The sequence below is a fragment of the Kogia breviceps genome, chromosome 4, assembly GCF_026419965.1.
Source record: "Kogia breviceps isolate mKogBre1 chromosome 4, mKogBre1 haplotype 1, whole genome shotgun sequence".
NCBI classification, from domain to species: Eukaryota; Metazoa; Chordata; class Mammalia; order Artiodactyla; family Physeteridae; genus Kogia; species Kogia breviceps.
In genome coordinates, this window is record NC_081313.1 from 166,739,424 (window position 1) to 166,755,099 (window position 15,676).

General features: G+C 36.2%; 1 protein-coding gene across 6 annotated transcripts in view; it reads left to right on the forward strand.

The window, feature by feature from the left end:
* The window catches only part of RANBP17 (RAN binding protein 17), a 327,894-nt gene that overhangs the window by 25,085 nt on the left and 287,133 nt on the right, over positions 1–15,676 (forward strand). For 3 of the 6 annotated variants that reach the window (XM_067032300.1, XM_067032302.1, XM_067032301.1), the window contains 4 exons: positions 3,438–3,536; positions 8,232–8,297; positions 13,253–13,357; positions 14,738–14,903. In XM_067032300.1, coding sequence (XP_066888401.1) covers positions 3,438–3,536; positions 8,232–8,297; positions 13,253–13,357; positions 14,738–14,903 — 436 coding nt within the window. The remainder of the gene's footprint in view (positions 1–3,437; positions 3,537–8,231; positions 8,298–13,252; positions 13,358–14,737; positions 14,904–15,676) is intronic. The other 3 variants (XM_059059844.2, XM_067032303.1, XM_067032304.1) reach the window with 2 other exon arrangements.

Genomic DNA, 15,676 nt, shown 5'->3' on the forward strand with positions numbered 1-15,676 from the left:
AGCCCACACACAGCAACGAAGACCCAGTAGAGTCAAAAAAAAAAAAAAAAAAGAAAGAAAAGAAGCAAAAATTATGGTTGTTTCTTTTATTTTTATTTATTTATTTTTTTGTGGTATGTGGGCCTCTCACTGTTGTGGCCTCTCCCATTGCGGATCACAGGCTCCGGATGCGCAGACTCAGCAGCCATGGCTCACAGGCCCAGCCACTCCCCAGCATGTGGGATCTTCCCGGACTGGGGCACGAACCCGTGTTCCCTGCGTTGGCAGGCAGACTCTCAACCACTGTGCCACCAGGGAAGCCCTCTTTTATTTTATTATTATGAGAAAATTTGAATTTAATTACACCTAGTGACCCGGTGTTAGTGAAATTCTGTGATAGTTAGAAGGGATGACCAGCGACCAGCTATAAAATTAAGGCTTGAAAAGTGTATCATCTGTATTGCTCCTTTTTTTTTTTTAGGGTTTATAGTGATAGTCCATTTTTATTTCTAATTATAACATTGTCGTATTGATTTTTCTTCCTCAGTCTTATATGAGGCTTGTCAATTTTACTGAACCTTTTAAAGGACTATTTATAGTAGTGTCATTAATTTTCTCAATTATTTTTTTAACATCTTTATTGGAGTATAATTGCTTTACAATGGTGTGTTAGTTTCTGCTTTATAACAAAGTGAATCAGTTATACATATACACATGTTCCCATATCTCTTCCCTCTTGCATCTCCCTCCCTCTCACCCTCCCTATCCCACCCCTCTACGTGGTCACAAAGCACCGAGCTGATATCTCTGTGCTACGCGGCTGCTTCCCACTAACTATCTATTCTACCTTTGGTAGTGTATGTATGTCCATGCCACTCTCTCACTTTGTCACAGCCTACCCTTCCCCCTCCCCACATCCTCAAGTCCATTCTCTAGTAGGTATGCATCTCCATTCTCCATTCCCATCTTACACCTAGATTCTTCATGACTTTTTTTTTTTCTTCTTAGATTCCATATATATGTGTTATCATATGGTATTTGTTTTTCTCTTTCTGACTTACTTCACTCTGTATGACAGACTCTAGGTCCATCCACCTCATTACAAATAACTCAATTTCGTTTCTTTTTATGTCTGAGTAATATTCCATTGTATATATGTGCCACATCTTCTTTATCCATTCATCTGATGATGGACACTTAGGTTGCTTCCATCTCCTGGCTATTGTAAATAGAGCTGCAATGAACATTTTGGTACATGACTCTTTTTTTTTTTAACATTTTATTGGAATATAATTACTTTACAATAGTGTGTTACTTTCTGCTTTACAACAAAGTGAATCAGCTATACATATACATATGTTCCCATATCTCTTCCCTCTTGCATCTCCCTCCCTCCCACCCTCCCTATCCCACTCCTCTAGGTGGTCACAAACCACCTAGCTGATCTCTCTGTGCCATGCGGCTGCTTCCCACTAGCTATCCACCCGACGTTTGGTAGTGTATATATGTCCATGCCACTCTCTCACTTTGTCACAGCCTACCCTTCCCCCTCCCCATATCCTCAAGGCCATGCTCTAGTAGATCTGTGTTTTATTCCCATCCTACCCCTAGGCTCTTCATGACATTTTTTTTTCTTAGATTCCATATATATGTGTTAGCATATGGTATTTGTTTTTCTCCTTCTGACTTACTTCACTCTGTATGACAGACTCCGTGTCCATCAGCCTCACTACAAATAACTCAATTTCGTTTCTTTTTATGGATGAGTAATATTCCATTGTATACATGTGCCACATCTTCTTTATCCATTCATCCAATGATGGACACTTAGGTTGCTTCCATGTCCTGGCTATTGTAAATAGAGATGCAATGAACATTTTTGGTACATGACTCTTTTTGAATTACGGTTTTCTCTGGGTATATGCCCAGTAGTGGGATTGCTGGGTCGTATGATAGTTCTATTTGTAGTTTTTTAAGGAACCTCCATACTGTTATCCATAGTGGCTGTATCAATTTACATTCCCACCAGCAGTGCAAGAGTGTTCCTGTTTCTCCACACCCTCTCCAGCATTGATTGTTCCTAGATTTTTTGATGATGGCCACTCTGACCAGTGTGAGAAGATATCTCATTGTAGTTTTGATTTGCATTTCTCTAATGATTAATGACGTTGAGCATTCTTTCATGTGTTCATTGTCAATCTGTATATCTTCTTTGGAGAAATGTCTATTTAGCTCTTCTGCCCATTTTTGGATTAGGTTGTTTGTTTTTTTTTGATATTGAGCTGGATGAGCTGCTTGTAAATTTTGGAGATTAATCCTTTGTCAGTTGCTTCATTTGCAGATATTTTCTCCCCTCTGAGGGTTGTCTTTTAGTCTTGTTTATGTTTTACTTTGCTGTGCCAAAGCTTTTAAGTTTCATTAGGTCCCATTTGTTTATTTTTGTTTTTATTTCCGTATCTCTAGGAGGAAGGTCAAAAAGGATCTTGCTGTGATTTATGTCATAGAGTGTTCTGCCTATGTTTTCCTCTAAGAGTTTGATAGTTTCTGGCCTTACATTTATATCTTTAATCCATTTTGAGCTTATTTTTGCGTATGGTGTTAGGGAGTGTTCTAATCTCATACTTTTACATGTACCTGTCCAGTTTTCCCAGCACCACTTATTGAAGAGGCTGTCTTTTCTCCACTTTATATTCTTGCTTCCTTTATCAAAGATAAGGTGACCATATGTGTGTGGGTTTATCTCTGGGCTTTCTATTCTGTTCCATTGATCTATATTTCTGTTTTGGTGCTAGTACCATACTGTCTTGATTACTGTAGCCTTGTAGTATAGTCTGAAGTCAGGGAGCCTGATTCCTCCAGCTCCATTTTTCATTCTCAAGATTGCTTTGGCTATTTGGGGTCTTTTGTGTTTCCATACAAATTGTGAAATTTTTTGTTCTCGTTCTGTGAAAAATGCCAGTGGTAGTTTGATAGGGATTGCAATGAATCTGTAGATTGCTTTGGGTAGTAGAGTCATTTTCACAATGTTGATTCTTCCAATCCAAGAACATGGCATATCTCTCCATCTATTTGTATCATCTTTAATTTCTTTCATCAGTTTCTTTTAGTTTTCTGCATACAAGTCTTTTGTCTCCTTAGGTAGGTTTATTCCTAGATATTTTATTCTTTTTATTGCAGTCGTAAATGGGAGTGTTTTCTTAATGTCACTTTCAGATTTTTCATCATTAGTGTATAGGAATGCCAGAGATTTCTGTGCATTAATTTTGTATCCTGCTACTTTACCAAATTCATTGATTAGCTCTAGTAGTTTTCTGGTAGCATCTTTAGGATTCTCTATGTATAGTATCATGTCATCTGAAAACAGTGACAGCTTTACTTCTTTTCTGATTTGGATTCCTTTTATTTCTTTTTCTTTTCTGATTGCTGTGGCTAAAACTTCCAAAACTATGTTGAATAAGAGTGGTGAGAGTGGGCAACCTTGTCTTGTTCCTGATCTTAGTGGAAATGGTTTCAGTTTTTCACTATTGAGGACGATGTATGGCCTTTATTATGTTGAGGTAAGTTCCCTCTATGCCTACTTTCTGCAGGGTTTTTATCATAAATGGGTGTTGAATCTTGTCAAAAGCTTTCTCTGCATCTATTGAGATGATCATATGGTTTTTCTCCTTTAATTTGTTAATATGGTGTATCATGTTGATTGATTTTGCATATATTGAAGAATCCTTGCATTCCTGGAATAAACCCCACTTGATCATGGTGTATGATCCTTTTACTGTGCTGTTGGAATCTGTTAGCTAGTATTTTGTTGAGGATTTTTGTATCTATGTTCATCAGTGATATTGGCCTGTAGTTTTCTTTCTTTGTGACATCTTTGTCTGGTTTTGGTATCAGGGTGATGGTGGCCTCATAGAATGAGTTTGGGAGTGTTCCTCCCTCTGCTATCTTTTGGAAGAGTTTGAGAAGGATAGGTGTTAGCTCTTCTCTAAATGTTTGATAGAATTAGCCTGTGAAGCCACCTGGTCCTGGGCTTTTGTCTTTTGGAAGGTTTTTAATCACAGTTTCAATTTCAGTGCTTGTGATTGGTCTCTTCATATTTTCTGTTTTTTCCCGATTCAGTCTGGGCAGATTGTTTATTTTTAAGAATTTGGCCATTTCTTCCAGGTTGTCCATTTTATTGGCATAGAGTTGCTTGTAGTAATCTCTCATGATCTTTTGTATTTCTGCAGTATCAGTTGTTACTTCTCCTTTTTCATTTCTAATTCTGTTGATTTGAGTCTTCTCCCTTTTTTTCTTGATGAGTCTGGCTAATGGTTTATCAATTTCGTTTATTTTCTCAAAGAACCAGCTTTTAGTTTTATTTATCTTTGCTGTTGTTTTCTTCATTTCTTTTTCATTTATTTCTGATCTGATCTTTATTATATCTTTCCTTCTGCTAACTCTGGGGATTTTTTTGTTCTTCTTTCTCTAATTGCTTTAGGTTCAAGGTTAGGTTGTTTATTCGAGGTGTTTCCTGTTTCTTAAGGTAGGATTGTATTGTTATAAACTTCCCTCTTAGAACTGCTTTTGCTGCATCCCATAGGTTTTGGGTCGTCGTGTCTCCATTGTCATTTGTTTCTAGGTATTTCTTGATTTCCTCTTTGATTTCTTCAGTGATCAGTTTGTTATTAAGTAGTGTATTGTTTAGCCTCCATGTGTTTGTATTTTTTACAGATCTTTTCCTGTTATTGATACCTATTCTCATAGCGTTGTGGTCGGAAAAGATACTTGATACAATTTCAATTTTCTTAAATTTACCAAGGCTTGATCTGTGACCCAAGATATGATCTATCTGGGAGAATTTTCCATGAGCACTTGAGAAAAATGTGTATTCTGTTGTTTTTGGATGGAATGTCCTATAAATATCAATTAAATCCATCTTGTTTAATGTATCATTTAAAGCTTGTGTTTCCTTATTTATTTTCATTTTGGAGGATCTGTCCATTGGTGACAGTGGGGTGTTAAAGTCCCCTACTATGATTGTGTTACTGTCGATTTCCCCTTTTATTGCTGTTAGTATTTGCCTTATGTATTGAGGTGCTCCTATGTTGGGTGCATAAATATTTACAATTGTTATATCTTCTTCTTGGATCAACCCCTTGATCATTTTGTAGTGTCCTTCTTTGTCTCTTGTAATAGTCTTTATTTTACAGTCTATTTTGTCCTATATGAGAATTGCTACTTCAGCTTTCTTCTGATTTCCATTTGCATGGAATATCTTTTTCCATCCCCTCACTTTCAGTCTGTATGTGTCCCGAGGTCTGAAGTGGGTCTCTTGTAGACAACATATATATGGGTCTTGTTTTTGTATCCATTCAGCCAGTCTTTGTCTTTTGGTGGGAGCATTTAATCCATTTACATTTAAGGTAAGTGTCGATATGTATGTTCCTATTCCCATTTTCTTAAATGTTTTGCATTTGTTATTGTAGGTCTTTTCCTTCTCTTGTGTTTCTTGCCTAGAGAAGTTAATTTAGCATTTGTTGTAAAGCTAGTTTGGTGGTGATGAACTCTCTCAACTTTTGCTTGTCTGTAAAGGTTTTAATTTCTCCATCAACTCTTAATGAGATCCTTGCTGGGTAGAGTAATCTTGGTTGTAGGTTTTTCTCCTTCATCACTTTAAATATGTCCTGCCACTCCCTTCTGGCTTGCAGAGTTTCTGCTGAAAGATCAGCTGTTAACCTTATGCGGATTCCCTTGTGTGTTATTTGTTGTTTTTCCCTTGCTGCTTTTAATATGTTTTCTTTGTATTTAATTGTTGATAGTTTGATTAATATGTTTCTTGGCATGTTTCTCCTTGGATTTATCCTGTATGGGACTCTCTGCTTCCTGGACTTGATTAACTATTTCCTTTCCCATATTAGGGAATTTTTCAACTATAATCTCTTCAGTTATTTCTCCGTCCCTTTCTTCTTCTCTTCTTCTTCTCTTCTATAATTTGAATGTTGGTGCGTTTAATGTTGTCCCAGAGGTCTCTGAGACTGTCCTCATTTCTTTTTATTCTTTTTTCTTTATTCTGTTCTGCAGTAGTTATTTCCACTATTTTATCTTCCAGGTTACTTATCCGTTCTTTTGCCTCAGTTATTCTGCTATTGATCCCATCTAGAGTATTTTAAATTTCATTTATTGTGTTGTTCATCATTGCTTGTTTCCTCTTTAGTTCTTCTAGGTCCTTGTTAAATGTTTCTTGCATTTTGTCTATTCTATTTCCAAGATTTTGGATCATCTTTACTTTCATTATTCTGAATTCTTTTTCAGGTAGACTGCCTATTTCCTCTTCATTTGTTAGGTCGTGTGGGTTTTTATCTTGCTCCTTCATCTGCTACGTGTTTTTCTGTCTTCTCATTTTGCTTATTTTACTGTGTTTGGGGTCTCCTTTTTGCAGGCTGCATGTTCGTGGTTCCCGTTGTTTTTGTTGTCTGTCCCCAGTGGCCAAAGTTGGTTCAGTGGGTTGTGTAGGCTTCCTGATGGAGGGGACTAGCGCCTGTGTTCTGGTGGGTGAGGTGGATCTTGTCTTTCTGGTGGACAGGTCCACGTCTGGTGGTGTGTTTTGGGGTGTCTGTGGCCTTATTATGATTTTAGGCAGCCTCTCTGCTAATGGGTGGGGTTATGTTCCTTTCTTGCTAGTTGTTTGGCATAGGGTGTCCAGCACTGTAGCTTGCTGGTCGTTGAGTGAAGCTGGGTGTTGTTGAGATGGAGATCTCTGGGAGATTTTCGCCATTTGATGTTACATGGATCTGGGAGGTCTCTTGTGAACCAGTGTCCTGAAGTTGGCTCTCGCACCTCAGAGGCACAGTACTGACTCCTGGCTGCAGCACCAAGAGCCAGAAATATAAAGAATAGTTTTATCCTCGGGTTGTTTATTGTTTCGAAAATGAACATTCAGAAACTTCTCATTTTCCACCTGCATGCAAACCAGTAATACACAAGACCACATAACTCTCTTTACAAAGCCAGGGAAGATTCAGGAAATATCCTTCTTAAATACAGTTCCAACTCCTCACCCAGTGCTTTTCACTGATGTATCACATAATCTCCTTCTAATGTAGTCTGTCTTGGTGTCTGTGGTGTAACAGGTTCTTCAGCCTCACCCCCGTGCTCTAGGACTCTCAGTGATGTCCTATTCACGGATAGTTAGCTCTTACTGTGACAGGACGCCAAGTCAGGAACGACCTCATTGCCATCTTGATGACATCGTGTATTGCTTTTTAAAAATTATTATACTGTAATTAGATGTTAGATTTTTTAATTTTCATACTTCCAGTGTGATTTTGTAGTTGGGTAATTTCTTAGTAATGTGCATATAAAATCTGATTTTTGATTTGAAGGAAGTTATTGAGATTAAATTGGGAGCTGATTACATTAAAACATCATACTGTATTGATAGTTATGTATTTACCCAGTGCATTGGGCAGTTCACAAGCCTTCATTATAGATCCTTAGTAAACGCATATACATGCACTATTAAATAATATTAAAAGGCCCTAAGTGATCTTATCTGGTATTAGGTTGAGGGATTTAAATTAGTTCCTAAGTTATTAATTATTTACTGAATGCATCTATCTTCAAGCAAATTTACAGAGCTAAAAATTGTTTTTTGTTCTTTCTTATTCGTGGTCTTATGAAAAAGATTAAACTACACTTCTGTATTTTGAGGTTTAGTTTATTGTAAGTCGTACATGCTGAAAACATTTTATAGAGTATCATTCAGTTCTAAGGTAGGTGAGCTTTTTTGCCATTCAACTCTATACCTAAATTTATCCTTCCAAAAAGTGAACTTGACATTATTTTTATTTGTGGACCTCATAGTGATTTTTCTATATATTTTAATAGATCTATTTTAAGAAAATGTGATATTTCAGTATTTAATTACTTGCAAATATTACCTGGTTTACACATTAAGAACCAATCAGGGCTTCCCTGGTGGCTCAGTGGTTGAGAGTCCTCCTGCCGGTGCAGGGGACGCGGGTTCGTGCTCCGGTCCGGGAAGATCCCACATGCCGCGGAGCGACTAGGCCCGTGAGCCATGGCTGCTGAGCCTGGGTGTCTGGAGCCTGTGCTCCACAACGGGAGAGGCCACAACAGTGAGAGGCCCATGTATCGCAAAAAAATAATAATAATAATAAATAAATAAAATAAATATCCTTCTTAAAAAAAAAAAAAAAAAAAGAACCAATCATTTGTCTCCATTTAGGCTAAACTTGTTTTTTTCTCCAAAGGGTACTGTGGAACACTGCATAATAGGAGTAATAATCCTCTCAGAATTGACTCAGGAAATGAACCTGGTAAGCCTTTCCATCTAATGGTGACATGAAGTTTGCTAAGTAATGTCATTTCTTTGATGTAAAATCTTTGTGTGGCTTAAAACTCTGAATAAGCAAGTCTTTTTTTTGGGGGGGGGGCGGGTGTCTGTTTTATTGGTGGAATAATTAAGTATTAGAACACTTTTATTGTTACTGAAAATGGCAGTAACAATATAAAGTACTACAAAGAACAGGAAATTAGACATGGTCCTCTCTCCATGGCAATTGGAGAATCGTCCTTTTTTCCTCTGTGTATATAGTAATATACTAGTCATAAAAATAAATTATATGTAAAAGTGGAACAAACCTTTATTTGCTTACACATAAAAGAGAAGCAGTTTAGCAGTTTGGTGAATTGATTCTCAATAATGGATACACAGCATGACTCAACAAAGAACAGGCTACTTGGCACTTTGCTACTTGTTAGCGTGGATTTCACTGTACAAGGAGGGTTTGCAGAAGCTGTGCTTCCCCCCCACCAGTGCCTTTATGAACTCAGCAGCTGTGCACATCCTCACCTGCTCCTGTTCATTTTTGTATTTAACATGGTTCTAAACAGAACAAAAGCAGAAGTTGGGTTTTACGTGGAATAATGTTATAATAAAGGGGAATGTATTGTTTATATTTAAGACCTTTTATTATCTTTTTAAAAAAATTGAAGTACAGTTGGCATACAATATTATATTAGTTTCAGGTGTATAACATAATGATTTGACATTTATACATATATATATATGAATTGATCACCACATAAGTCTGGTAACCATCTGTCACCATACAAAGTTATTAAAATATTATTGACTATATTCCTCATGCTGTACATTATATCCCCAAGACTTATTTATTTTATAACTGGAAGTTTGTACCTATTAATCTTCTTCACCTATTTCATCCAGCCCCCATCCCCCCCTCTCTGCAACTACCAGTTTGTTCTCTATAACTGTGAGTCTTTCTGTTTTGTTTTCTAGATTCCACATATAAGTGAAATCAGATGGTATTTGTCTTTCTCTATCTGACTGATTTCACTTAGCATAATACCTTCTAGGTCCACCCATGTTATTGCAGAGAGCATGATTTCATCCTTTTTTAATAGCTGAGTAATTCCATTGTGTGTATGTATACTACATACTCTATTCATTGATCTATTGATTGACACTTAGGTAGCTTCCATATCTTTGCTGTTGTAATTGATGTTGCAGTGAACATAGGGGTGCATATATCTTTTTGAATTAGTGTTTTTGTTTTCTTTGGGTAAATACCCAGAAGTGGAATTGCTGGATCATATGGTAGTGCTATTGGTTTTGCCAAAAGGTTTGTTTGGGTTTTTCCACAGAAAAACCCAAACGAACTTTATGCCCCTCCCCCAAAAACAAAACTTATGGAAAAACCCAAACAAACTTATTGCCCAACCCAATATTTGTAATTTTTTGAGGACCTTCCATACTATTTTCCATAGAAGCCATACTAATTTACATTCCCACCAACAGTGCACAAGGGTTCCCTTTTTGCCAGGTCCTTGCCAATACTTATTTGTTGTCTATTTAACAATAGCCATCCTGAAAGACGTGAGGTGATATCTCACTGTGGTTTTGATTTGAATTTCCCTGAGGATTAGTGATATTGAATATCTTTTCATAGGTCTGTTGGCTATCCATGTGTCTTCCTTGGAAAAATGTCTATTCAGGTCCTCTGCCTATTTTTTATTCAGATTTTCTTTTTATACTGAGGGTAGGGAAGTTTTCAGCAATTATAGCTTCAAATACATTCTGTGCTCTTTTCTTTCTCTCTTCTCCTTCTGGGACCCCTATAATAATGCAAATGTTAGTATGCTTGTTGTTGTCTTAGAGGTCCCTTAAGCTATCCTCATTTTTTAAAAACTCTTTTTTCTTTTTGCAGTTCCAATTGGGTTATTTCAACTACCCTGTCTTCCAGATTGCTGATCCATTCCTTTGCTTCCTCTAGTCTGCTGTTGATTCCCTCTAGTATATTTTTTATTTCAGTTATTGTATTCTTCAGTTCAGATTGGTTCTTTTTTCTATTTCTTTGTTGAAGTTCTCACTGAGTTCATCCATTTGTCTCCCGATTTTGGTGAGCATCTTTATCACTTACTTTGAACTCTTTATCTGGTAAGTTGCTTATCTCCATTTTGTTTAGTTCCTTTCCTGGGGTTTTGTCTGATTCTTTCAATTGGAAGGTATTCCTTTGCCTCCTCATTTTGTCTGACTCTCTGTGTTTGTTTCTATGTAGTAGGTGTATCAGCTACATCTCCTGGTCTTCAAACAGTGGTCTTAACGTAAAAGGTGTTCTGTGGGGCCCGGTGGTACCATCTCCCTGGTCACCAGACCCGGGTGCTCCAGGTGCTCCTCCTCCTTTGTGTGGGCTGCGTGTGCCCTCCTGTTGTGGTTGAGCCAAGATTGCTGCAGGCGTACTGGTTGTTGGGGCTGGTCCCGGCCCAGCTGGCTGAGAAGTCTGGCTCTGAGTGCTGCAGGTGGGCTGATGTGCTGATCTGTGGTTTTCTTGTTGCCTCCTCTCAGGAAGCACATGATTTGATTTGTTATATCACTAATGATGTTCACTTTGGTCATTGACTAAGATGGTCTCTACCAGGCTTCTCCAATTGTACATTTATTCTTTTCCCCTTTGTAAATAATGAGTATTTTGTGGGCAAGTAGTTTAAGACTCTGAAAATACCTTATTCCTCATTAAACTTTTAATTTATTCATTTATTATTTCTATCAGTTTGGATTCCTGGTTTCTAACTTTGTTTAATAAGTTATAGTTTGTTACTTACATTATATTTTGATGCCCAGATTTTCCCAAATTTGGCCATTAGGAACCCTTTCAGGCTAGCATCTCTGTTCATTTGACATTTATTCACCATCCTTTGAACACTTTTTTACTTTGTCACAAGATGTTCCACGCTTATCTTGTGTAGAACTAGGTACCTTTTGAAAAAAGCTTCAAGCTCTGAAGTGTGATTTTGACTTTGTGTGGTAAAAAAATACATGGCTTCTGTGGAGACATTTTACTTAGCCTAATTTTAGAGCATTAACAATTTCAACTAGCATTTCTTAAGTACTTCTGAACCAGGCAATAGGGAGATCTACAATGCATAATGAAAATCAAATATTATAATTGTCAGATGTGAGCCACGTAAATTCATGTAGGGTCAATAACAGGATGTATCCTCTAAGAAAAAGATCTAACTGGAGGTTTCTTAAAAGTTTAGAATTGTATGTTATCATGCTTTTGTAGAAGCTAAGTCTAGTTTTCCTGCAGTATATTCAATATATAATCATCAAGAAGTAAAATATTCTTTGCCTACATGGTAGAGACATAGTTATACAGTAGAAAATGGATGCATAATCCCTCTTCTCAAAAAAATTGGATATCTAAATAAGTAACCCAAGTAGAATAAGCATGTATGCCTTGAAGATAACTCTGAAATAAGACCTGGATTTGTGTTTTAGCTCTATTGCCTACTGCTTTGTCCAACTTCTTAATGTCTTTAAACTTACATATCACTATCTATAAAGCAATCATGACACTTTCCTTGGGTTTTATTAAGATTAGATAAGTTACTAGTACAGGTCCTAGTACATACAAGTGCTCAATAAACCCAGGGTTCTTCCCTCAGTGTCATAGATATGGTGTGCCTGTGAGCTTTAATTTTCTCGTATGTGAAAAGAGAATAATATATATCTCACAGGTTGGTTTTGAGGATTTAGTGAAATAATATGTGAAGAGTACATAAGTTGAGATTAGAATGCTGTATGCTATTATTAATTTGTATTGAGAAATTTTTAAATATTGAGGGAAACTGAAGAGACAGACCAATTGAAGGAGAGAGAGATGGACCTTTGATTTAAAAGAAGGGGGGAATGCTGGAAATGCTAACTTGAATCTTACATAGTGGGTAGAGATTCCAATAACTGCTTTCTGTAATCACTTTGGGCTCGTGTTATGTTTCATGTTTCTATAAGTAAATGTGGCATTTAAGTATAATATGATGGAGCTTAGGAAGTGTCAGATAATCAATTTTGATCTCACTACTTTTTTCAAATCTATAAATATCAGGAAGGAAAACCGTTTATTTTCATCTTCCAGATACCAAAAGGAATGCTATAGCCACTGTAGCCTGTGGTATTAATAACTATTTGGGTATCAGATTTCAGCTTTGTTTGCTGTTTCCTAGTGATAAATGGAAATATTAATGGTACTAATAGTATAGTTTTTGCCATATTATATTTTAGGTTAGAGGCTCAAGAACTAGTCTTAGTAAACTTATTCTTAAAAATTATTTTTTATTAACTAATAAAATATTCAGGGGGAATATACTATTGCTTATGTAATAAATCAAATTTCTGATTATTTATAATTTCTGCCTTGGTTGGTTTTTTTAGAATATCAAAATACATGAATCAGTGACATATCTGATATATATAGAAATATCACTTTCATATAGAAGAATCTTCTGTAACTGATTCAGTTTGCTGATTCACAGGAAGTTACAATTTGAGGATTATCTCAGATATTTCCCATTTTATAGGTGGAGCCTGAGGAACAGGGAAGCTGTTACTTGCCTAATGTGAAATATGATGCATGACTTCAGGAGTTGATAGTATCTATCTATTATTTTAAAATCTGTGTTTATATTGCCTCTGAAAGTAAGATCAATTCTGCTTTTCAATTTTGGCATCAGTATAGTTTGTAGAGAGAGCACTGAATTAAAACAATATAGAACTTGGGTTCTAGTTGTGGCTCTGCCATTATTAGCTCTTTGAGTAACCTTAAACAAATCACTTATACTAGTAGATTTTTAAAAGCTCTTTTAGCTCTGTACTTTATGATTCTTTAATCATTTTCATTCCTTTTCTTACATGGTAAATTTTTGCTTTGCTGTGTCTGGTTAAATAAATTCATCTTGAACTTTTTAGGTTGATTATTCTAGACCTTCAGCAAAACACAGGAAAATAGCTACCTCATTTCGTGACACTTCTCTTAAAGACATTTTAGTGCTAGCATGCTCTCTTCTCAAAGAGGTAAGTTACTTAATAATTCAGCATCCTGTTTCAGAAGAATTTCAGATGAATTCCCCTGTGCCCGTTTAATTTAAGTACAAATTAATTTGCACAAATCTGTAAGCAGTTCCAAAAAAATTCACTTTTATTTAGTCGGGATATAATAAAGAAAGATCCAAAGGGAATTTAGTAACTTGTCTTTAGACAGTAGTTTCATTATCTTCCTACTGTAGATTACTTATTGCAGAAGCTAATTGAGACTTAGTTTCTGTACTGCCCTGCCCATATTTTAATGGGGTGCAGATGAACAATGAAATGACAGCAAGTTTTCCTAATTCATCATTTATCAATATTTTTTCGGAGTTGAGCCAAGATAGTTGACTTTAATAATTTCTTTAGGAAATAGTATTTTCCCGTTTGCTACTTAGTGCCCTATTGAACATTAGGGATAGTATGATTCATAATTATATTGTGTTCTCTTGTAATATAGGGACTCCCTCATTCTGCTCAAGCTTGTTAATTGGTGTAGTAGAGCATTTCCCAAAGTATGTTCCACTAATCACTAGTTTCTACTTATTTAAGTTCTGTGATATAGTAACATGGTAACTGCCACACTAGGCCAGACTGAAAGTTCCTCTATTATTTAAAAATTTTTCTTTTAGTATGAAAAATTTTAACATATACACAAGAAGATGGAATAGTATAATAAACTCCCTTAGACCCAGCAACCAGTTAAGCATTAACAACTCGTGACCAATCTTGTTTCATCTCTATCCTTAACTAACCACTTTATTCTTTCTGTGTTTTTCTTGAAGCAGAATCCCAAGCTTCTTATCATTTCCTCCACAAATATTTCACATTGTATCTCTAGCAGATATAATCTATTCTGGTTGTGTCAGAATGAACATTTTGAGGGGGTCGGGATTGTTCTCCAGGAGCTTGTGAGTGTCCTCCCACATTCAAACAGCTCTGAGAACCTTTGTTAGCTGAATGTGTATCGTTTATGTATGAAGCTCCCCAACTTTTTCTTGAAGACTATTATATTTTCAGTGTGTTCCAATTGCTTGAGCTAATGAAACCTGTACATTTATACATTTGTGCTGTGTAAAGTATTTGTCCTAAAGTTACTTCTTACAACTTTAGAAGGTGACCTCCAGTATGCAGTTAAATATGAAAGGTTTTAACCCCATTTTACAAGATTAAATTTGAAAATTTAATCTGTTATTGTAGATTTTTATTGATAGTGATACTACAGTTTTTTTCTAATATATACAACATAACTTTGCAAACTTTTTTTTACTAATTTTAATTTGGAACTGAAGAATTATTTAAATTAGTTGAGTAAAATTCTTTTAATTGACATATGTCATAATGTTTCATTTGACTCTGAACCTCTTTCAGGTGTTGGCCAAGCCTTTAAACCTTCAGGATCAAGGTCAACAAAACCTAGTAATGCAAGTCTTGAAACTGGTCCTCAACTGCCTTAACTTTGACTTCATTGGCAGTTCAGCAGATGAATCTGCAGATGATCTTTGCACAGTACAGATTCCAACAACTTGGAGAACAAGTAAGAAAAAAGTTTAGTGTTAAGGAATGGTCAACATAAAATACACAGGATTAGCAGTATAGTTGCTTTATGTGCAATTATCTCTGTTTTTTACTTGGCAATCAGAAAGTTAAAAAAATTTGTAACCTAAGGTAGCTGCTGATACCCAATGTTGAAATCTGTTTTCCTCAGTTCATATCATAGTAACCTCTATATTTTGATTTTGGAAAAAAGAAAAGACAACTCTAGAGTTGGAGGATGACAAGTTTAGGTGGTGAAATGAAGAGCTCTGTTTTGAAATTTTCAGATAGTAGGAGAGGATATAACACTTGGCAGGAGATATCAACATATTTTTCAAAGTTATAAAGAGAATGAATTAGAGTAGCGAACTTAGCAGAGCAGAATTGCAATTTACTTTCTTACAGAGAAGGACAGCAAAAAAGAGCAAACTCACTTGCTCTCACACATCTCAGAAAGATGATGGCAATAGGGCTTTCCTGTTGAAGTCAGAGGTAGGGAATTGGGCTGAAAGGACTTGGTAAAAAGTCTATGTTCTGCACAAACACCCCCAGGATCTTCTCTACCACCTCTGTGCAGCTCTGTGACTGCCCTTTTCCCTTCCTTCCCTATGTGTTCTTCCCTCTCGAGTCCCAAGACCAGAGCATTTTTCCCTTGAGAAATTAAACTGGAGAGGTTTCGCATTCGGGGTATCAGATATAGTATAGAGACACACCATACATTTGCTGACAACTTCTAATATGGAAGTCAGAGACTAAAAGAAACAAAAGGGACTT